At 35.2% G+C, this 24,245-nt stretch overlaps 1 protein-coding gene across 4 annotated transcripts in view; it reads right to left on the bottom strand.

Moving 5' to 3' along the window:
• Positions 1–16,834: 16,834 nt before the first annotated feature.
• TUBGCP5 (tubulin gamma complex component 5) overlaps positions 16,835–24,245 on the bottom strand; it is a 56,367-nt gene continuing 48,956 nt past the window's right edge. For 2 of the 4 annotated variants that reach the window (XM_074213705.1, XM_074213706.1), the window contains 2 exons: positions 19,166–19,266; positions 16,835–17,528 (listed from right to left, as the gene is read on the bottom strand). In XM_074213705.1, coding sequence (XP_074069806.1) covers positions 17,482–17,528; positions 19,166–19,266 — 148 coding nt within the window. In that variant the 3' untranslated portion in view covers positions 16,835–17,481. Of the gene's footprint in view, positions 17,529–19,161; positions 19,267–24,245 lie in introns of those variants that run through there. The other 2 variants (XM_074213708.1, XM_074213707.1) reach the window with 2 other exon arrangements.

The following is a 24,245-nucleotide window of genomic DNA, read 5'->3' as shown; positions in this document are numbered from 1 at the left end:
CGGGTTCGCTTAGATGATCCGCTCGTCCAGTCTCCCCCGGAAAACAAAAACAGACACAAACGCCGGACTCTGACCGAAGGGACAGTTCGGAGAGTTGGTCCCGGGGGAATCACAGCTTACTTCCCCTCGGCCGTCGGGTGCCCGGGTGCCCGGGTGCCCGGGTGCCCGGGTGCCGCTGTGGGAAGCGCAGAGGGACCCGCTGAAAGCCAGATCGCTGTCAGTCTGCTTTGTGCCAGCCTCAGCAGGCTCACCTGGCCACCAGCTTAGCTCCAAAGGAATCTAGGGCCATGTGCAGAGAGAGAGAGGCTATGTGTGTATTTATACTATATAGACATATAGTGTGTGTATAGACATATAGTGTATATATTACATATAGTTTATATACATATATATCACATAATGTGCATAGATTATATATATATTGTGCATGTATTATATGTAGTGTGTATATGTAGATTTATATAGTGTGTGTATATAGATATTTATATCTGCTAAAAATTACAGTAGCTAAACTTACTAAAATAGGAAAAAGTGTTCCGACTAGACTCCTGTGTAGGAATGGAAGCCTCAATTTTCTCATCCGTAAAATGTAAGCAGTTTGGAGAAAACTTTTTTCACAAAGGTTATGTACAATACATTAAAAGGGCTTTGTAAGTAAACCTAAGGTATTACTATTGGCTTTCTGTCCTCCCAACTACCAAGGAAGTTGAGGGCTCCTTCAGCTGCTCTCTAGTTTCTCTATATTGTGTAAAAAATGGGAGGAAAAAGTGACCTTCTTGATTTACTGACGGGGATTTCTCAATATCTTAATTACCAAATTTTAAGATTTCTGTCTTAGTCCTTCACCTATTTGTTGCCTTTTACACTATTTACTACCACCTCCTCCCAAACACTCTTTATTCTTTGGGTTTTGTCATGTAATAACTTCCTCTGTCTCCCATCTGACCAACCATGCTGTCTCCTTTGATTTATCCACCAGATCACAAACTTCACTCCAACTATGGTTTTTTCTCAAGATTCAGTCCTACAACTCAATCCCTCTACACTCTCACTTTGTAATCTCATTACCCCTATGGGTTTAATTATCTTTATTCTGATGACTCTCGAAGTCTCTATATGCTGTCTTATTCTAACATTGCATAACCAGCTGTCTATTGGACATTTCAGTGCATGTCTCAGAGAGGTTTCAAACTCAGTATGTCCAAAATAAGACTTCCTAATCCATTTCCTCTTCCAACCCTCCCTATCTCTGTCAAATTTCTTCAACTCTCTCTTGGGACCATAATCTCAGTATTATCATCAATGCCTTCCTCTCACTCTCCACTTACCAAATCTTGAAATTCCTATCTCCAAAATTGCTTATTTATACTTGTCAAGCCTTCCTTCTTATTTACTTCAGACTTAGTTCAGGTTCTTATCATTTCTCAACTAAATTTTTCCAGCTTAATTGGTCTTCCCACCCCCTCTCTGTCTCTCTTCCGCACTGATGCCAGTCATTTTTTAAAGTACAGATTGCACCATGCCATCCCCTCCAGTGACTTTTTCTTCTAGAATCAAATCTAAACATCTGTCTAGATTTTAAAGCCCTTCACAACCTGTTCTTAACCTAACTTTCCAATTTCATTATACTCTAAGCTCTTCCCACATTAGGCAATCTCCCACTATCCTCTTTATTCTTCACAGGAGACAACTCTCATCTCCTTGCCTTTGCACATTTGGCCATTTCCCCATGATAGAATGTGCTCTCTCCTGTTTCACCTCATTGAATCTTTCTTTAAAAGACAAGTCAAACATTACCTTTTTATTAACCTAATTTTTTCCATTAAGTTTCTTTAATTAACAAAAATAAATTTTCACTCCCTATGCCCTCCCATTATTGAAAAAAATCTTTCTAATAAATATGCATACTCAAGGAAACAAATTTCCCAATCATTCAGTGTAAAACTTATGACTCATTTTAATCTCTGTCCTTCACCTCTATCAGATATGATCACAAGCCCTGTAGAATCATGGTTATCATTGAATTAATCATAATTCTTAAGTCTTTCAAAGTTCTTTGCTTTTATGGTAGTGTTTGGTAAAAGTTCTTCTGGTTATACTCTGCTATTAGTTCATTCAGGTCTTCCCATGTTTCACTGAAATCATTCCTTTTCATTATTTCTTCTGGCATAATAATTCTATATCTTTGTACATAACTTGTTCATACCATCTTCCATTTAGTTTCTAGTTTGGGGCTATAATGATAAGTGCTGCTATAAATTATAAATATTTTTGTACATCTGAGTCCTTTTCATCTTCCTTTGATCTCTTTAGGGTATAGGTCTGTTAATGATATTGCTGATTCATGGGCAGCTAGGTAGTACAATGGATAGAGCAACTGCCCTGGAATCAGAAATCCAACCTCAGACATTTTTTTTTTTTTGCAAGGCAATGGGGTTAAGTAGCTTGCCCAAGGCCACACAGCTAGGTAACTATTAAGTGTCTGAGGTCGGATTTGAACCCAGGTACTCCTGACTCCAGGGCTGGTGCTTTATCTACTGTGCCACTTAGCCGCCCCAACCTCAGACATTTCATAATTACCTAGCTGTGTGATCTTGGGCAATTCCCCACTACCTTACAAAAACCTGAAAAAACTGATATTGCTAGTTCAAAGGGGCTGTACCCTCAGTGACTTTAGGGGCACAATTCTGAATTCAGAATGATTCTACTGCTAGTGCCCTCCTCAGACTACACTGTAGTTAACCTCTTTTATTTACATATTGTCCTTGTTATTTCCCTCCTCCTTTATAGAATATATAAACTCCTTTAAAGTATGGATTCATGTTGTATTTAGCACATGTTGTTTAGTCATTTTCAGTTATGTTACTCTATTCATTTGGGATTTTTTTGATAAAGATATTGGAATGGTTTGCCATTTCCTTCTCCTCATTTTACACGTGAGGAAACTGAAGCAAATAGAGTGAAGTGACTTGCTCAGGGTCACACAACTAGGAAGGGTCTGAGGACACAGTATGAATTCATTCATTTGTATTTGTCTCCAGAACTAGGGTGTAATTGAAAGGCCCTGTATACTTTCTAGATGCTCTGGTTTGGTCAAAGAATGGTAATTGGAGTTCCAAGGATCCAAACAAGCTGGATATCTATTCCACAGGAGTTGGTGAGATTATTCAAGAAGAGAGATTGAGAGAAAATGGTGTAGATCTGAGGGTTGGGGAAAACACATTTAGAGGATGGGAAGAAAACAATAAATAAATGGAGGAGGCTTGAGAAGAAGCAGTTGGAGAGATACTAGAACCAGAAAAGAGCCATGGAAACCAAAGGATGTAGAAAAGTGGTTAGCAGTTCTAAAAAAGGTCAAGGAGAAGATATTGGTATTAGAAGTTTAACAACTTTACTGGAAATTGAAAGTTCATGGAATAGAAGTGGTGAAATCTGGAAATAGAGGTCGGTGATAATGTGGAGATCTTCAAATACAAGCAACAAATCATGCTCCCTTTGTTGGCAATGGGAAGTCATTAAATATGTTTGGCAGGAAAGTGACAGGATGAAAATGATGTTTTCTAATCTAATTTCTCCTAGGATTTAGTTTTCTAATCTAACCTAATCTCTCTCTAGGCCTTACATTAAAAAAAAAAAGCGTGGGGTGGGGGGGGAGAAATTAGATCATAAGGTCCCTAAGTTTCCTTCTGCTTCTGAATCCCTGGTTTTTAGGAAAAATAATTTAACATTTTCATGAACTGGACCCGGAGGTGGAAAGAGCTTTGAGACAAGGAAATTGCCTCACAATTGATTTCTTTATGACCAACCCCCTTCATGAAACTTTTCTTGACTTCTCCCTCCAACATTCTCATGATGTTTTTGTGCTTGTTACATTCTTTTTCTATATTCTATATCTTTATGAATTCTTTTTCTGTATTCTATACCTTTATGAATAAGTCTCATCTCCACAACTCACATAATAGTAAAGATAGCTTTATTTATCTTTCTCGACCTTTATTGCAGCACTGTAATTAGTAATAAATAGATGGATGGATGAATGAATGGATAAAAAAAAGTTTATTAAGCATTCTTTATGAGCTAGGTGCTGAGATAAAAAGCATAAAAAAAAAGATAAAAACACAAACTCAAGGGACTCTTTCCATCAGGTCCTTTAGTCTCAGAAGCTAAGTGAATGACAAGGTCTGGTTTTCCAATGGCAGAAGAAATGGCAAAGCCTGGATTTCTAGTTAAATATTTATTTCTAGATAAATATTCATCATGATTTGTTGAGTTTAAATTTCTACATTTTTTTAAATTAACAAGATACGATGATACAGGTATATCCAAATCCAAGGTTTGTACCCTAGGAGTACAAGGAGAGTCAAAATATCAAAAATTGCTCTAAGATATAATGCCTAGGTGAAATCACCGACAGATTGAGAAGAATAATTGGTTTGGAGGGAAGGATGAGTTTGATTTTGAGGTGATGAGAAGAGAATGAAAACTTGAAGAAATCTGAACAATCATTTAATCCATCCTTATTTTCTTGTAAGAAAGGAAACAGAAGGGTGGCTAGGTGGTGGCCCTGGAGTCAGGAAGACCTAAGTTCAAATGTGGCCTTAGACACTTAATATAATTACCTTAGCTGTGTGACCTTGGGCAAATCACTTAATCCCATTGCCTTGCAAAAACAAAAACAAAAAAGAAAAGAAACAGAAGGCTAGAAGAGTGAAGTTATTTGCCCAAGGTCTCACCTGTTAGCATGCCCTTTACAAGTTAGAATTGACTTTTTTTTTAGGGTTTTTTTCAAGGCAAATGGGGTTAAGTGGCTTTCCCAAGGCCACACAGCTAGGTAATCATTAAGTGTCTGAGACTGGATTTGAACCCAGGTACTCCTGACTCCAGAGCCAGTGCTTTATCCACTGTGCCACCTAGCCGCCCTGAATTGCCTTTTATATATCACAGTTACCACTGAAAAAGGAAACTTGGAAGACATATGGAAATACAGAGCTGGAGTTTGGGAGAGGGATATCAGGGTTAGAGATTATATCATACATACATGTATATATATATATATTATATATATATATATATGTATATATATACACACATATTTGGAGATCATTCTTATAGAGTTGACATTGTAGAAATGTATCAGATCTCAAAAAAAAATGTAGAGAAGGAAGATTAAGAACCAAAGACTTTCCATTGGGAGCTTTGTTGTCTGGCTACATCAAAAAAGCTACATCAATCTCTCCCACTTCTCATGGAACACATGGAATAGATGTGGCCTGTTAAAGAAAGGAAATAACTGATGATTTTAAACACCCACAGTTTCCCGGAGTCTGTGATTTGTACTTTGCAATTGAGTGCAAAACAATTGGTGCAAAACAACTGAAGATTAGGAATTGCTATGATACTTTGAAAGGTTGCCTGTGTCACCCAGGAAGCACGGGACCCAAGAAGAACCTGAGCCCAGGTATTCCTGGCTCAAAGGCTATTTATTTACTCACCACCCCATGCTGCTTTATTGCAACAAAATTCATCTGTGTTTCTTCTGGAATATAACATACAGTACCTTCTGAGCAAGGAAGAGATAAGAGGGAAGAAAGGAGAAACTCTTGTGGATCTCTGCCAATTTTAACTATCACAATCTAATAAAACCCTATACAGTATACATCTATATAAAGCTTATATAGAACCAGCATGTTATACATTGGATAGGCCACTGGAGTGCTAGTCAGTAGACCTCAATTTTAGTCTTGGCTCTCTCATTTACTTGCTGTATAAAATAGATGTTTGGTAGATTGAACACTATGAAGTAGAATGTACTTAATGAATACTAATTATAAGTATAAACAAATCAATCAACCCCAATATTAAGGGCCTGCTATATTCAAGGCACTGAGCTAAGGACTACAAATTCAAAGAAAGAGTTAAAATACAGTTTTCCCTTCCATATTGTAATTTTTTTCCTAGGTCAGCCTAAAAAAATTAAATGGGGATTTTTTGAGTTTTGCAGAAGCTGCAGATGACATGTGAAAGCCAGATGACGCAGAAAAAAAGTTTAGAAATTTAAAAATGAATGTTTACTGTTAATGTGAACATTTTAGCTTTAGTACCATAATAATGCATACTTCTTCTCTGGCACAAAGGACTAAAACTTTTTACTCAGATTTTCCAGATTGAGGGGGTGCCACATACCTAATCCTGAAGAATAACTATAGTACTTATTCTCATGAACCTTAATAATCTCTAATGGGAGATTCAACATATATATATGTATATATGTATATATACATATACAAAGGGGTCATGGTGAACCTGGAAAGATCTCTGGAAATAAGATGTTACTTCAGTTACTCTTACACCTTTAATATTTAGAACCACTAAAGAAAGTCATATCTGCTCAGAGACAAACCTGTTAGTTTGAAAAATTGAGAGTAAGCCCAAGAGCATCATAGTCTACTATTTAACTTCCCCATAATCAGGACTTTAAATCTATCGTGAAAATTGTTTTTATATCTGTTTTATACAGCATGTAACATTCACTGATGACTTAAAAATGAATCTCATCTACAAATGACCGAACTAAGAAAATTGTGTCTATAGTTTTTATATTCATTTGTTTAATCAGGTATTTTAAAAAAAACAAACCTTAGCCTCTAGATGGCACTGATGTGTACATTTTTCCTTGCAGAAGTCATCATTTACTACAATGCTATCTAATATTTGTCAATTGAAACTTGTTAATCCACAGATTTTAGGGATAGAGTAGAACTTTAGGCTATCTAGTTTATTTCCATAATATTTCTTAAACTAAATCTCAGCCAATAAGCATTTTTAATTTTATTTTCTAATGGACAGGCAATCTCACATGGCTAACTTTTTTTCTTTTAAATTGAACTATGATTTCATTGGACTAAGGAAATTATGGTGAAGCATTTTTTCTCTATAAAAGGTAGTTTAGCATCTTCTTTGTCATTTACAGTCTCAGATGGCTGCATGGGGCACTGAGAGATTAAATGACCTGCCCATGTTACCACATCTTATATGTGTCAGAGAAGAAACTTAACCCAGATCTTTCTTACTCCAAGGCCAGCTATGGCATCATGGTGATAGAAACATAATGAATTGTAATCAGTATTATTTAAGTGGGTTTTGTGTTAAGTTCAAAGCTTAGAACTGAGATTTTTAGTGAAAATTTAATGCATCTAAAGTTGTATCACTGAAATGATCATTTCCAGGTATTACTTTCAATTTGATCTGATACAGAAATCTGAATAAAAATATTTTGCTTTATAATAGAATCTTTTACATGGGAATAAATTTGTTCATTTATGTAATGAGTTTTCCTAATATATTTAAATGATTCTATTTACAAATTCTTTTTTTGTTTCTAGGACCACAAGTACAAGGTAAATAATGTGAGAATACCATATTAAATACTAGATCAGTATTTCCCAAACTGATTCTTCATTGTAACTGTATGAAAATTTTAATGCTAGCAACATTTGTCCCTCTAAAATATTAATGTTGGATGGAGGGGGACGGAGAAAATACAAACAGGGAATATAGCACAGAGGGCAATAAAGAATTAGTAATCATAACTTTGAATGTGAATGGGATGAACTCTCCCTTAAAACGTAAGTGAATAGCAGAATGGGCTAAAAAACCAGAATCCTACAATATGCTGCTTACAAGAAACTCATTATAGAGTAAAGGTAAAAGGTTGGAGCAAAATATATTTTGCTTCAGCTGAAGTAAAAAAAGCAGGGCTAGCAATCCTTATCTCAGACAAAGCAGCAGCAAAAATAGATAGCATTAAAAGAGATAAGGAAGGAAACTATATTCTCCTAAAAGGTACCATAGACAATATATTTCAATGCTGAATATATATGCACCCAGTGGAATATCATCCAAATTCTTAGAGAAGTTGAAAGAACTACAGGAAGACATGGACAGCAAAACTCTACTAGTGGGAGACCTCAACCTCCCTCTCTCAGATCTAGATTAATTGAATCATAAACAAGAAAGAAGTTAAGGAGATAAATAGATTGTTAGAAAAATTAGATATGGTAGATTTATGGAGGAAACTGAATGGGGATAGAAAGGAATATACCCTTTTCTTTGCAGTACATGGAACTTATACAAAAATTGACCAAGTACTAGGACATAAAAACCTAATGATCAACTGCAGAAAGGCAGAAATAGTGAATACATCTTTCTCAGATCACAATGTAATAAAAGTCATATGCAATATTGGGCCAAGGAGATATAGACCCAGAACAAATTGGAAACTGAATAACTTCATTTTAAAGAATGAGTGGACCAAAATACAAATTATGGAAAGAATTAACCATTTTATCCTAGATAATGATAATAATGAAACAACATCCCAAAACCTATGGGATTCATTCAAAGCAACTCTCAGGGGATATATCATAGCTTTAAATGATTACATGAATAAATTGGAGAAAGAGGAAATGAACACGCAACTAAAAAATTAGAGAAAGAACAAATAAAAAATCCCCAATTAAATGCCAAATTAGAAATTTTTAAAATAAAAGGAGAAATTAATAAAGTTGAAAGCAAAAATCCTATTGAATTAATAAATAAAACCAAAAGTTGGTATTATGAAAAAACCAATAAAATTGATAAACCTCTGGTCAATTTGATTAAAAAAGAGAAAGAAGAAAACCAAATTGCTAGTATCATAAATGAAAAGGTGAACTCACCACCAATGAGGAGGAAATTAAAGTAATAATTTGAAATTATTTTGCCCAACTCTATGCCAATAAATTTGATAATTTATGTGAAATGGATGAATATTTACAAAAATATAAGTTGCCCAGGTTAAATGAAGAAGACATTAAATACCTAAACAACCCTATCTCAGAAAAAGAAATTCAACAAGCCATCATTTAACTCCCTAAGAAAAAATCTCCAGGGCCTGATGGATTCACGAGTGAATTCTACCAAACATTTAAGGAACAATTGGTTCCAATTCTATATAAACTCTTTGGAAAATAGGGAAAGATGGAACTCTGCCTAACTCTTTCATGAAACCAATATGGTGCTGTTACCTAAACCAGGAAGAGTTGAAACAGAGAAAGAAAATTATACTTATCTCCCTGATGAATATAGATGCAAAAATCTTAAAATCCTAGCAAAACAATTACAACAAGTTATCACTAGGATAATACATTATGATCAAGTAGGATTTATTCCAGGAATGCAGGGTTGGTTCAATATTAGGAAAACTGTTAGTATACTCAATTATATCAACAACAAACCTATCAGAAATTATATCATATCAAAAGATGCTGAAAAAGCTTTTGACAAAATACAGCATCCATTCCTAGTAAAAAGACTAGAGAGTGTAGGAATAAATGGACTGTTCCTTAGAAAAATTAGCAGTATCTATCTGAAACCATCAACAAGCATTATACTCAATGGGGAGAGGCTCAACAAGCATTATACTCAATGGGGAGAGGCTAGAGGCATTCCCAATAAGATCAAGGGTGGAAACAAGGGTGCCCATTATCACCACTACTATTCAATGTTGTATTAGAAGTGTTTGCTTCAGCAATTAGAGAAGAAAAAGAAATTGAAGGAATTAGAATTGGGAAGGAAGAGACAAAACTCTCACTCTTTGCGGATGACATGATGGTCTACCTAGAGAATCCCAAGAAATCATCCAAAAAACTACTGGAAACAATTAGAAATTTTAGCAAAGTTGCAGGTTATAAAATAAACCCTCATAAATCCTCAACTTTTCTATATATGTCTAGCAAGATACAGCAGGAAGAGCTAGAAAGAGAAATCCCATTCAAAGTAACCTCAGACAATATAAAATACTTGGGAGTCTATTTGCCAAGACAGACTCAGAATCTTTTTGAAAACAATTATAAAACAATTCTCACAAATTAAATCAGATTTAAATAACTGGACAAATATCAACTGCTCATGGATAGGTAGAGCTAATATAATAAAAATGACAATTCTACCAAAACTAAACTATCTGTTTAGTGCCCTACCAATCAAAATTCCAAAAAAATTACTTATTTAATGAGTTAGAAAAAGTTGTAAGTAAATTCATATGGAGAAATAAAAAGTCAAGAATTTCCAGGAGCTTAATGAAAAAAAAGTGCAAAAGAAGGTGGCTTAGCCCTACCAGATCTAAAATTATATTATAAAGCATCAGTCATCAAAACTGTTTGGTATTGGCTAAGAAATAGAGTGGTGGACCAGTGGAATAGACTAGGTGTAAAAGCAGGAGACGATTATAGTAATCTGCTGTTTCATAAACCCAAAGAGTCCAGCCAGCTATTGGGACAAAAACTCCCTCTTTGATAAAAACTGCTGGGATAATTGGAAGTTAGTATGGAAGAAACTTAGATTAGACCAACACCTCACACCCTTTACCAAGATAAGATCCAAATGGTTACAGGACTTAGACATAAAAAACAATACTATAAGTAAATTAGAAGATCAAGGACTAGTTTACCTGTCAGATCTATGGAAAGGGGAGCAGTTTATGACTAAGGAAGAGTTGGAGAACATCACCAAAAAACTAATTAGATGATTTCCATTACATTAAATTAAAAAGCTTTTGCACAGAGAAAACCACTGTAATCAAGATCAAAAGAATGTAGTAAATTGGGAAACAATCTTTACAACTAATGATTCTGACAAAGGACTCATTTCTAAAATATACAGAGAACTGAGTCATATTTTTTTTTTTTTAGTTTTTGCAAGGCAATGGGGTTAAGTAGCTTGCCCAAGGCCACACGGCTAGGTAATTATTAAATGTCTGAGGCTGAATTTGAACTCAGGTACTCCTGACTCCAAGGCCAGTGTTCTATCCACTGCCCCACCTAGCCTCCCCACTGAGTCATATTTTTAAAACAAAAAGCCATTCCCCAATTGACAAATGGTCAAAGGACATGCAAAGGCAATTTACAGATGAGGAGATCAAAGCAATCCATAGCCATATGAAAAATTGCTCTAAATCATTCATTATTAGAGAAATGCAAATTAAAGCTTCTCTGAGGTACCACCTCACACTTCTCAGATTGGCCAATATGACCAGAAAGGATAATGATCATTGTTGGAAGGGTTGTGGGAAATCTGGGACACTATTACACTGTTGGTGGAGCTGTGAACTCATCCATTATGGAGAGCTATTTGGAACTACATCCAAAGAGCAACAAAAATGTGCATACCCTTTGACCCAGCAATACCACTACTGGGTCTATACCCTGAAGAGATGATGAAAAAGGGTAAAAACATCACTTGTACAAAAAAATTTATAGCAGCCCTGTTTGTAGTGGCAAAGAATTGGAAATCAAGTAAATGTCCTGCAATTGGAGAATGGCTTAGCAAACTGTGGTATATGTATGTCATGGAACACTATTGTTCTATTTGAAACCAGGAGGGATGAGATTTCAAGGAAGCCTGGAGGGATCTGCATGAACTGATGCTGAGTGAGATGAGCAGAACCAGAAAAACACTGTACACCCTAACAGCAACATAGGAGTGATGATCAACCTTGAAGGACTCGCTCATTCCATCAGTGCAACAATTGGAAGCAATTTTGAGCTGTCTGCAAAGGAGAGTGCCATCTGTATCCAGTTAAGGAGCTGTGGAGTTTGAACGAAGTTCAAGGACTATTCCCTTTAATTTAGGAAAAAAACAGTTATCTTATTGTCTGATCTTGTTACCTCTTAGAATTCTTATCTCTTCTCTAAGGATATGATTTCTCTCTCATCACACCCAATTTGGATCAAGGTACAACATGGAAACAAAGTAAAGACTGACAGATTGCTTTCCGTGGGAGGGTGGGGGGAGGGAAGTAAGATTGGGGGGGATTGTAAAACTCAAATAATATCTTTAATAAAAATAAATTTAAAAAAATATTAAGGTTAACTTGTTACAAGCAACAACCTGAGAATTCTTTGGAGGCCTTTATTTTTAGATTTTTCAAGGCAATGGGGTTAAGTGGCTTGCCCAAGGCTACACGACTAGGTAATTATTAAGTGTCTGAGGCCGGATTTGAACTCAGGTACTCCTGACTCCAAGGCCAGTGCTCTATCCACTGCGTCACCTAGCCGCCCCGTTGGAGGCCTTTGAATCCAATCTATATTTGACCACAAATTACCTATACAAACATACTTATCAACTGATCATTCAGCTTCTGTTTGACTAGTTTTTAATAGTATTTTGATTTATCTAATTATATATAAAGGCAATTTTCAACATTAATTTTTTGAAAGATTTTGAGTTCTAAATTTTTCTCCCTCTCTTCCTCCCCCAAGATAGCATGTGATATGCTATACATGTGCTATCATGGAAAACTTATTTCCACATTAGTCATATTGTGAAAGAAGAAACAGAACAAAAGGAAAAACCATGAAAATAAACAAACTAAAAAGTGAAAATAGAATACTTCTAAGTATAGACTCTAGTTCTTTATCTGGATGTAGACAGCATTTTCTATCATGAGTCTTTTGGGATTGTCTTGAGTCATTGTATGTCTGAGAAATTAAATTGATCATGGCTGATCATTTCAGTGTTGTTACTGTGTACAATGTTTTGGTTCTGCTGAATTCACTCAGCTTCAATTCACACAAGTCTTTCAGGTTTTTCTCAAATCTACTTGTTTATATCATTTCTTATAGCATAATAGTATTGAATACTTCTAATAAGGGGGAAACCACTACTTCCTGAGGCATTCTGTTCCACTTTTGGATAGCTTTATTAGGAAGTTTTTTCATATATCAAGCCTTAAGTTATTATCCATTGTTGCTAGTTATGCCCCCTAATAAATCTAATGCCTCTTCCTCCATAGCCCTTCAGATACTTAAATATAGCTAATATGTTCCTGCCAAGTTCCTTCTTCTCCAGATTAACCTAGCCCAATTTCTTCAAACCCTTTCAAAGCCTTTCACCACCTTGGCTGCCCTGCTCTGGATGCTCTCCAGACTACTACTGTCCTTCCAAAAATGCAGTATCTAAAAATGAAACACAGTACTCTAGATGTGGCCTGACAAGGTAGAACTTCTTAGCATTGCACCATAGATTTAAAACTGGAGGGAACTCTTAAGAGTCCTTCTCTCCTTATTTTCCACATGAGGAAACTGGTTTACACTTGAGTTAATCACCTTGCCCAAGGTCACAGAAGTTACACAGGTCTTCTAACTTCAAATCTGGAGCTGTTTTACCACATCACTGTTTTTCTTTTTTTTTTCTTTTTATGTTTTTGCAAGGCAATGGGGTTAAGTGGCTTGCCCAAGTCCACACAACTAGGTAATTATTAAGTGTCTGAGGCCAGATTTGGAGTCCAGGGCCGGTGCTCTATCCACTGTGCCACCTAGCCTCCCCCACACTGTTTTTCAATGCAGACTAAGCCCACATAAGCTTCTTGATCAACATACTGAGCTTATGGTCCACTAATATCCCCCATATCCATTTCTGGGTGAATTGTTTAGCTAAGAGTACTTCACTCATCTTGAATTCATGAGGTTCATTTTATTGAACTTGAGTGCAACAATTTATATTTATGCATATTAATTTCATTTTCAATTCAGCTCAGCACTCTAGCCCACTGAGTTCATAGTAGTATTAAAGATAAGTTACTTCCCCTCTTATCTGCCTATTTCCTCATATGTAAATGGGAATAAAAGCATCCATCTCTAAGAGTTGTTGTGAGGATAAAATGAGAAATCTGTGAAGCACTTTGCAAACTTTAAAGCATGATAAAAATAATAGCTACTATTTTAATCCTTATTCATCCCAAGTCATCTGAAAAATGACCAGCATTTATAGATTTGTAAATCCCAAATATTCTTGCCCATATCAATTTTTAGAAAACACAGTAATAAAAATATAGCCAGTAACTTCTCATTGACAGAGGTGATTTCATATTCACTAAAAAGCTTTATGGAAGTAGGAATTAATTCATTAGATATTGCCTTCTATTCTGAAGGCTGGTTGCCAGGAAAATACCCAATTACTATTCATTCAACAAACATATCAAACCTCTACTTTTTTTCAAGATGATTATCTAGCATCCAATTGTTGATAATTTAATAGTACTTTCATCTCAAGAAAACGAAGGGATACTTAACAACTTTATGACTATGCTGAGTAAAGAACAAATTCTGAGAAAAAAGTTAACAGTAGCAAATGAGCATAAGCATGCACTATTCTAACATGAAGAAATTGTGACAGCTAAAGTTGATGAGCTCACATCAAATTGATGGGCTATGGTTGGCTATAGTGCCATTAAACTTGATGGCTAGGTGATATTAATTGGTTGGAATCAGTGGAGGACTGAAACTTTGCATTTGGAAAGAGTTTACAACATTGCTTTTGGTTTCTCACAGGAATTGTATACTATTGTTCTTAAGTTAGATATCTAAAATCAATTGACTAATAGAAGTTTTATATTTATTTCTAAATTTTATTTCTGAAACAGACCATGTGTTTTAAAAAACATTTCTGAAAAGTTACTAGTCTAACAATTCAATTTCCCATTTGTAAAAACTGGATTTGATTATTTCAAAGGTCTTTTCCCATTCTGATATTTTAGCATTATAATTCTAAATTCTTCCAAATATTTAGATAAAGTTCATTTAATTCTGGTCATTTCTGTCAAAAAATAGCAACTCGATTGCGATTTTTTTAAAAAACAGTGAATATTTGGGGGCAGCTAGATGGCGCAGTAGACAGCAACGGCCCTGGAGTCAACAGGACCATTGAGTTCATTTAATTCTGGTCATTTCTGTCAAAAAATAGCAACTCGATTGCGATTTTTTTAAAAAACAGTGAATATTTGGGGGCAGCTAGATGGCGCAGTAGACAGCAACGGCCCTGGAGTCAACAGGACCAGATTTCTAATCCTCCCTCAGACAATTAATAATTATCTAGCTGTGTGACCTTGGACAAGTCCCTCAACCCCATTGCCTTGCAAAATAAAAAATGGATATTGTGTTTATTAATCAAAAAGCCACAATCCTACAAACTGCTTAAAGAGTAATCAAAGAAATTTCCATTTTTAGCAATTCAGTCTGTCACTCTTCATTCCAAGAGTAAAAAAAAAAATCAAACTTAAGGAAATCATTAAGTGAACTAACGTGTATTTTATGTATGTTCTTGCGGACAAATGTTCTCAGTGCACAAAAATACTTTGTAACATTCTTTGGGGAGCAGAGGAAGCATTAGCAAATGTACCAGAAAAGCTTAAAAATCAATACATTTATATAATTCCAACTCCAACTAGCAAGTCAACAGCTGTGAAGGCAAAAATCAATCTTGCTGCCTCAACAATGCTGAACATTTAAAACTGGTCAACTAATGAAGACCAACAACAGTGCCAAAAATTATTTTATTTTTCATAAAGGGTAAGGGAGCCAGTCTATGTTGCTCAAAAGAGTTCTCCCAAACTATTTAGAAAAAAAATTATCTTATGTCACTGGAATGGCCCTTACTTGGCCAATCACTGAATCTTATTCAAGAGTGAGAGAATATCAGTATTTATATCATGGAGAATTTTATAGGGAGGACCCTCTTACAAAAAATGCTGTCAGTTTTCTAATATATGTTATATATCCTATTATACAACTCCAAATGAAACCAAGACAGAGGTGAAGTGATTACAGTGGAAAATTCTGCATTCTAATTCCAACTTTATGTGTCCTTGGACAAATCACTTTCTTTCCTCAGGATCACATTGTTCTCATTTGCAAAACAAGAAAGATTGGTTACATGATCTCCCTTCCAAATCTAATATTCTGTAATAACTCTAAGACATATAAGTTGTTGTTAGTCCTTTATTTTCAAAGAGGGCCATTGACATCACAGGTCTTGTGGGTTTAAGATTTAAGTAAGACAGAATTGCACAAAGTCATCAGCTTCACTCTCTTCCAGTCATCAAAAGCCAGTGGCAGGACAAAAGTCAAGAAGACTGGCAATGGCCCAGAATGCAATGGATGACCTTGGCATCTTCAACATCTGTCCAAGCTCTAAAAGTACTTCATAGTATCTGTTTTTGCCACTTTTATGAACACTGGAAAAAGTGCTCTCATTCACCCACTCTTCTGGGGGAAATCTTCACACACTTGGGTTACATATTTCTCTGACTTACCTATGGGTTTGAGGTCTGCCAGTTTCCCTCAACCTGGGTTTAATCAATTTGCCTATGGCTTTACCATCATGTGGCCATTATACATGCTACAGCTTCATGGAGACACAGGCAAGGTTCACCTTTGGTGAAGGTGAACTCTAAAGGTAGATAAGAAGCCCTGAAAAGGGTTAGCAAGTCTTCATCACAGAGATACTAGCCCTCCTGGAACATCCTATTTGTTAAAAGTTATGAGAAAAATGTTATAGGCTTACTAAAAATTAAAGCAGGAATGAAAGTAAATGAATGTGCATATGTGGCTTAATTATGACTTAACAGGGTGGCATGTTTTTAACATAATTGATTTACTCCACAAAGCAAGTTTATGAAACACACAAACTGACCCAATCTTCCTTTATCTATAAAGACCTATAGTAAACTGTGCTACAGGAATTTTCCCATTTTTTTGTTTTAGGAAATAACTGCAGGGGAAGCTAGGTAGCACAGTGGATAGAGAACTGGCCTAGGAATCAGGAGGACATGAGTTCAAATCCAGCCTCATACACTTAATAATTATCTAGCTGTGTGTCCTTGGGCAAGTCACCTTAACCCCATTGCCTTGTAAAAACTTAAAAAAAAAAACTGCAAAAGTAAAGATGCTAATTAAAGATCAAGTCAAATGTGCGTATGAGCCTACTATAAGGTTTACAAAGAAAATGCAAACAACACTGCGTGGTTACCATATTTTATTTGTCCTGCTAAAGCAAGTTATTGATTAACAGCAAACAAAAGTAGGTATGTTCTGGTGGTTGATACAATAGCTTAACAAGCATTTCCTATTTGTAACATTAGATAAGATGAAATTTTTTTTGGTCAGTACACTATCTATGATGGCTCTCGTGTAAAAAAATAAGATAAATGCAATTCAAAGAAGGTTAAAACAAATTCAAAGTAACCTTCAAGGAAATAGATGTCTAAGACTACACTTAGAAAATCCTATGTTGAATATTTAGCAGCAAAATGATAGTTTAAAGTGCCTTAAGTCTGTTTTAAAAATAAGCAATTAAAAATATGAACTATTTCAGCTTATGGTCTAATTAGGATACTTTAGATAACATGAATCTCTGGCTTACAAAAGGAAAAATAAAGTATTAATACCCTATATTTAATATACATTATTTACAAACTTTCATATGAACAATTACATATAATTTACAATAGTCTCTGAAGGGAAATAATAGCAAAATATTTATCCAGTTATACAATAGATAGCATTATTTCTTTAAAAAAAAAACCCTAAAAAGTTCATAAATATAATGCAGAAAATAAAGCCTACAAGAATAATTTTTTGAGGTATTCACTAGACTTCATATGTCTTAACTTTGTTCCATGCCTGCCATGAGTGACAATGCCAGGGACTCCACTGCAGAATTTAAAAAAAAAAAAGAAAGAAGAAATGTTTAGCTCAGTATTCAAAACCTTTAATTAACCCCTTAGAAATAGAAGTTTAATGGTTATCTCTGATTAAATTTTAAATATATAATAAAAACAGTACCCAAATAAAGAAAACAAGTTTTTCTATTAACAATCTGCATTTCTAGATAAATTGCTGCTTTTTAGATCTCAAAACTTAGAATCTGAGGACTCTGGGTCTGGCTGGAATTTTTAGGGCAACTTCCTCAATAGCAGAGATGATAAAATTGAAGCCAGAAATTATTGAAACATAACCCAGGCCTTGTGATCCCCTCCAAGGTTCATATTTTTTTTTAATATCACCAGGCATCAATCCAGCCACATGTTAAAGTATCATAAATACTTAAAAATGAATTCTTAACATAAAGTTGCTCAAATTATACTGGTGTGCAATCTACTTATGGAACATATACAATGGTAATCTACTATACACTATTCAGAAAGCACCAGACACAAAACTAACTCAAATTTGGCAATAACTGCTATTGTGATACCACACATATTAAAAGCCAACATTTTTCAATAGATTTCTATAACAAAATTTTCTAAATAATGTGTGGCATAAAGGTGACCACTACAGCTCTCTGCTTCCACTAAATGTATGACTCATCAGGTAACTCTTCTCAAAATTGCTTATTTCACATACCCTGTTCAGAATCCATTAGGTATGAATTTCATTGTACTAATTGGCTGCTCTGAGAGTTAACTTAAAATAAAAATAACTTTCAATATTTTTTTAAAAGTAGTATTAAAATCCTACCAATGATATAGTAAATGTAAATGAAATCCATACTAGTTTCTAATTTATATTAAAATAAAAATAAAGTAACTAAAGGCCAGTGATATGGCACATTTTGTCATGTCTATTCATTAACTGGATACAAGGTATAAGATCATCAATCCTAGTTTTTTAAATTTAATATTTACTTTGTTATATGACTAGTGAGAAACTTCAATATAGAACTGCTAAGTGGTTTTGCCACTGTTTAAAATGCTATGGAATACCATCCATTGCTATTCAGAGAAATTAAAGATACAATAAAGGGATTAAGTCTTAGTTCTTCCCCCCAAAATTACCATAAACGTAATCTTTAAGGGAAAATGAAAACTTATAATTCAGGTCAATTTTATATGTGTTTTAAGGTGTCAACTTCTATCATCTCCTGGTACTTTCATGTAGTGTTGATTTGTTTTAGGATGAATGTGTTAATGATGGTGTTTACATTTTTCTTTGTAGAAGGAATACATATTGTCAATACTATATTCGACCATTTCATGTGTGACTGAACTTTACAAGGATATTTTAAGAGACATCTGCTTTTCTATGTCATAAAGTCATCATGAAGATTATACTTTTCCAAATTGTAGAAAGTACCTCACCTAACATATATGTGAGTTATTATTCTTATTCAGTATGACCAGTCAAAAACCAATACTACTTATCAAAAACTAATATTTTTAATCATATCATTAAATTAATGGGTTATTATTTCTTAAAATAACTATTTTTAAATTACTTCCATTTTGTATGCTATCCATCATTGTTCAAAGGATGTTTAAATATATTAATTGATTATATATACTCACAATGTGGAAAGGATCCTCGACAGACTGCTTTATTCAAAACAGTTACAAGAAACATATGACAATTCTTAAAATCCGACTCCATCTTTTCAATTGATTCCATCCTAAAGAAGAAAAATACAACTTTGATTAAAATACAGTGATAAAATCATGCACACAAAGCAAGAAGTCATTAGGTATGCTAATCTCACTTTGGAATTAATTTCAAATCACCTTATTTTAATTTTAAAAGTCTTAAGTCAAGAAGAACATATTACAGACTCTCAAAATGAAAATTGAGATCATCCAATCTAGTTCATGCCTAAACCAGTCCCTTTTACAACTTCCCTGAAAAATGCCCAGCAGTCTTCCTTCCCTTCTTCCCAAGTCACATCATTCTCCTTTAAAATAGATGTGATTAAAGTATATTTACACTGTCTAAATCTGCTTCTTTGAAACTTGTACCAATTGTTCCTAGTTATTTTCTGGAATCAAGAGAGCAAAAAAGATCCTCTTGAAAACTTACAAATAGTTGATCCCTATCAAATTTTCTTTTCTTCAGGCTAATCTCACCCTCTCCCTTCCTCCCCTCCACCCTCACCAATCCTTCAAGGGATGCTTCTGTAACATGGTATGCAAGTCTTAGAGAACCTTAGGTGGCACAATGGATAGAGTACTGGCCTTGGAGTCAGGGGATAGGAGTATTAATCCAGGCTCAGATACTTACAAGCTGTGAGACCTTGGGCAAGGTACTTAACCCTGATTGCCTCCCATCCAGGGCCATCCATCTCCATTCCTTCTGATTCCTATCTGGCCACTGGATCTTAGATGGCACTGGAGGAGAAAGTGAGGCTAGTGACTTAGCACAGCACCTCTCACTCAAATCCAATTCATATGCTTGTCATAGCATCACTTCTCTGATGTTATGGTCTTCTTTGAGAATGAAGGACAAATCATGCAATTCTCATCATTGTCCTTAGCCACTGTATAGCACCCTAAATCTGTGGTGCCCAGATTTCTGACCAAGACCTCTATTAATCTGGTCTAATAAAACATAACCTTTTGGGGCTGTCTTGTTCCACTGTCTCAATCCAACTTTTAATTCATTAAAACAGAAATGTTCTGCACTTAAACCAGGGGTTAATGAAACCTTTTTTTTCCTACCAAGGACGATGTGGATATTTATAACATCATTCGCTGGTCAAATTTTTAATTCATTCCTAAAAAACTACCTGATTTACTGAATTTTGAATCTTACCTACAGTTGCCTTGCAAATGTCAGATTAATACAGGCAGAAGAGTCAGAGAATCCCCACCCTGACCTAAACCTTTGTCTAGTCAGACCTCCTCTATCCCATACTTGAATAGTTTGATTTTTTTGAACCCACAGGTAGCTTAGTCTTCCACCAAATGAAAGTTCATCAAAATTTTGTCTTAAAATATGTTTATAATTATATAAAAGAGAAGCAGTGGAGGGCAGCTGCTAAGAAATGAGCCTCCAAGTCAGAGACAAATCTCATTTTGGATATATACTGGCCATGTGACAACTCTCTAAGTTTCAGAGCAAGTTGAAAGGCAAAAAGCTCCTAGATCCAAGAAACTCATTGTCTAACAGAGAAGACAATACAAAATCAACTGTGTACAGACAAGATCTAAACCTAAAATAGACAATCAGCCTTGGGAAGGTCCAGTAAAGTTTTCTTGCAAGGTGAATTTTAGTTGATAATTGAAGAAAGCCAGGGAAACCAGGAGGCAGGAGAGTGAGTCCTGCAGGAAAGGGGAACAACCGGTAAAAATGCAAGGAGTCAGTAAAAGGAGTATCTAGTGGCCAGCATCACTGGATCTCAGAGTGAAGTATCAGAAGACTGATAAGGGAGGAAGGGATCAAGCTGAAATAGTCCAGGTGAGAGGGGCTAAGGAGTACACTAGTTTGGTGGCCATGTCAAAGGAGAGGAGGAAGGGTCCTACTGGAGAAATGCTGCAAAAATGAAACTAACAGAACAGCTAGGGGGCACAGTAGATAGAGCACCAACCCTGGAGTCAGGAAGACCTGAGGTCAAATCAGGTCTCAGACACATAATAATTGCCTAGCTGTGTGACCTTGGGCAAGTCACTTTATCCCACTGCCTTGCAAAAACTAAAAGAAAAAAAATGAAACGAACAAGTCGGGGTGAGAGATAGTAAAAAAAACCCAATGACTACTAGGTTATGAACCTGAGGGACTGGGAGGATGGTGTCTTCAATGCTAAGAGGGAAAAATGCAGGGAAGTAGGTCAGGAGAAAGTTGAGGGGGACAGATAATTGAGTTTTGTTGTGGACATATTTAAGATATCTAGTGGACATCCAGTCTGAGATATCTGAAATGCATATGGAGTATAAGATTGAAAATCAGAGATTCATCAGTATAGAGATAGACATCAATGAGATCACCAATAAAACAGTATAGAGGAAGAAAAGAAGAAGGCCCAAGAAAGGAACTTAGGATGCCCAGGGTAATCAGGCATGATGACCTGGATGAAGATCGGGAAAAAAAAGACTAAAGGGTGTAGTCAAATGTGAAGAATAATCAGGAGAGATCACTGATACAAAAACCTTGAAAGAAGAGAGAATAAAGGAAAAGAGCAAGACAAAGTCAATGGCTATGTCAAGAAGGATGAGGACTGAGGAAAGGTCATTAGATCTAGAAATAGATGATTATTTCAAGAGGCAGCACAGAGCACTGGCCCTGGTCTCAAGAGGACCTGAATTCCAATTCAGCCTCAAAACTTACTAACTGTGTTGACCCTGGCAAATAACTTATTTCTGAATGCCTCAAAACAAACAAACAAACAAACCCCAACAGTTTCAGATGAATAATGAGGTCAGAGTCAGAAAGAGAAAAGGAAGTAAGAATTAAGACCAGAAGCTGAGAGAGGAGGTTTCTTCACTGAGAGTTCCTTTCTAACAATGAAATCACAGGTACAGTAAAAATAAAAAAGTAAAACTTACTATTTTAATGAAACACACACACAGCAAAGCTATTGATTTTCTACATCTCATCAGTACTAGAGGGATGTTAATTCAGCTCACACCTTTATGGAAAAAGGTGCATTTTAAGTAGTTTGAAATTGGGGTTACAACTCAACTCTGATAGACTGTTACTTGATCATCCTCTGTTTTCAATATTTCTTTCACAAAATAAAGATTATACTTGCAAAATAGTTCAATAAGATATTAGGAAAACTTATAAGAGATCAGTAGAACTCCTTATAGTTTGCTTCTTGATCAAGTACAGACTTCGAAGTCTGAATTTCCTCTGATAACCAGATTTTCCCATTTTGTTTCACCATGGATTTTGTTACTCCACAGACACCCTGGCGCCAACAGACACCCTGGCAACAACCCACTCTGGTTCTTCAGTTTTCTCTTCATTTCCTTCCAAGTTATACCATACTTCCTTTTTCAGGAGGGAATATTGTTTGTACTTCCCACTAGGAAAAATGTGCAAAATTAGGCATATATATGTGTGTATGTTTTGAGGCAAGATCGTCCAATATATTATTTTACGAACAATATTTTACAAAAAAAGTGATATTCACCTATGTTGAAATATATGAACCTGAGAGAAGAAGCATGATATAATACATTCTGGTGAAGCTTAAAGGGAAACAAAAGTGATATTAGGGTAAGAGTATTTAATAAAAGCTAGCTACAGAAAATAGAAGCCAAATTTCTGACTCAGGTCAAAAAAAATCAAAGAGGCAGAATAGAGAGAGTAGTGATTGAGAATCTGAATGATCTATGTGCAAGTATGATTTCTTTGCCAAAAGTGCAGCAGATGATAAATTCCTTTCTTGTCGCACTGATAGATTATATTGGAATCACTTCCTTCTGACCACCACTTAAGAAGTAGATTTATTATGAAGTGACAATGAGAACCTTGGAAGGCACTGACCACAACAGCTTAGGCTTTATATGGATAAAGAAGAGCAATGAATAGTCTATAGTGTATTCTAGTTTAGAGTTCAGAGATAGGCTAAAAAACCTAGATGGCTTCAAACCAAAATAATTAAGAAAAAATTAATAGTGAAGAAAGATAACAGTCTCTCAGGAAGTTAACCACAAATAAATCTAAGGGGAAATAAATGGAGAAGGGAATGGAGGAAAATGTTGGAGAAAAGAGGAAGCAAGAAAGAAATAAGGATCCTTTGTGGAAAAAGATGAGATGCTAAGACTTTTTGTTTCTTCCTTAAGGATATGATTTCTCTCTCATAACACTCAATTTGGATCAATGTACAACATGGAAACAAAGTAAAGACTGACAGATTGCTTTCCATGGGGGGGGGGTAGGGGGAGGGAAGTAATATTGGGGGAAAATTGTAAAACTCAAAAACTCAAATAAAATCTTTAATTTAAAAAAAAAGAAAAAAGATGAGATGGTGACAAAAGGATCAAAACTGTGTAACTCCATTTGAAACTCTACCCAAACTATACATACTCTTTGACCCAGCAATACAATACTACTAAGTCTGATTCCCAAGAGATCATTAAAAAGGGAAAAACATCTGCATGTTCAAAAATATTCATATTAACCCCTTTTTGTTGTGGCAAAGAATTAGAAATTGAAGGGATGCCCATCAATTGGAGAATAGCTGAACAAATTGTGGTGTAAGAATGTGCTGGAGGATTAAGATTGTCCTGTAAGAAACCATGAACAGGCTGAATATGCTTAATAGTGTACATGCATAACTTATATCATATTACTTGCTGACAAGGAAAGGGAAGAGAGGGAGGGAGAAAAATGTGGAATTCAAAATCTTATCAAAAATGAATATTCACAACTATCTTGACATGTAATTGGAAAAATTTTTTTAATATAATAATTTTAAAAAACTGTGCAACTCCTAATTGAATGAGTAGGATAAAAATAAAATTTTTAATAGTGAAAATTGAAACCCAAATAAGTCCCCCCTCAATGAGTTTGAGTCTCCTGGTAATGTACATACCAGGATACAAAAAGAATCTGTGAATTTGGCTGCTTAACCTCTGTGGGTTGATCTCTGAGGAATTATGATAAAACAATTGCCACAACTCCAGAGCAGAATTAAAAGCAGATAAACCACAC

The sequence above is a fragment of the Macrotis lagotis genome, chromosome 1, assembly GCF_037893015.1.
Source record: "Macrotis lagotis isolate mMagLag1 chromosome 1, bilby.v1.9.chrom.fasta, whole genome shotgun sequence".
Lineage (NCBI taxonomy): Eukaryota > Metazoa > Chordata > Mammalia > Peramelemorphia > Peramelidae > Macrotis > Macrotis lagotis.
Note: the sequence above shows the minus strand (reverse complement) of the source record. Positions and strands in the feature narration are given on the sequence as shown.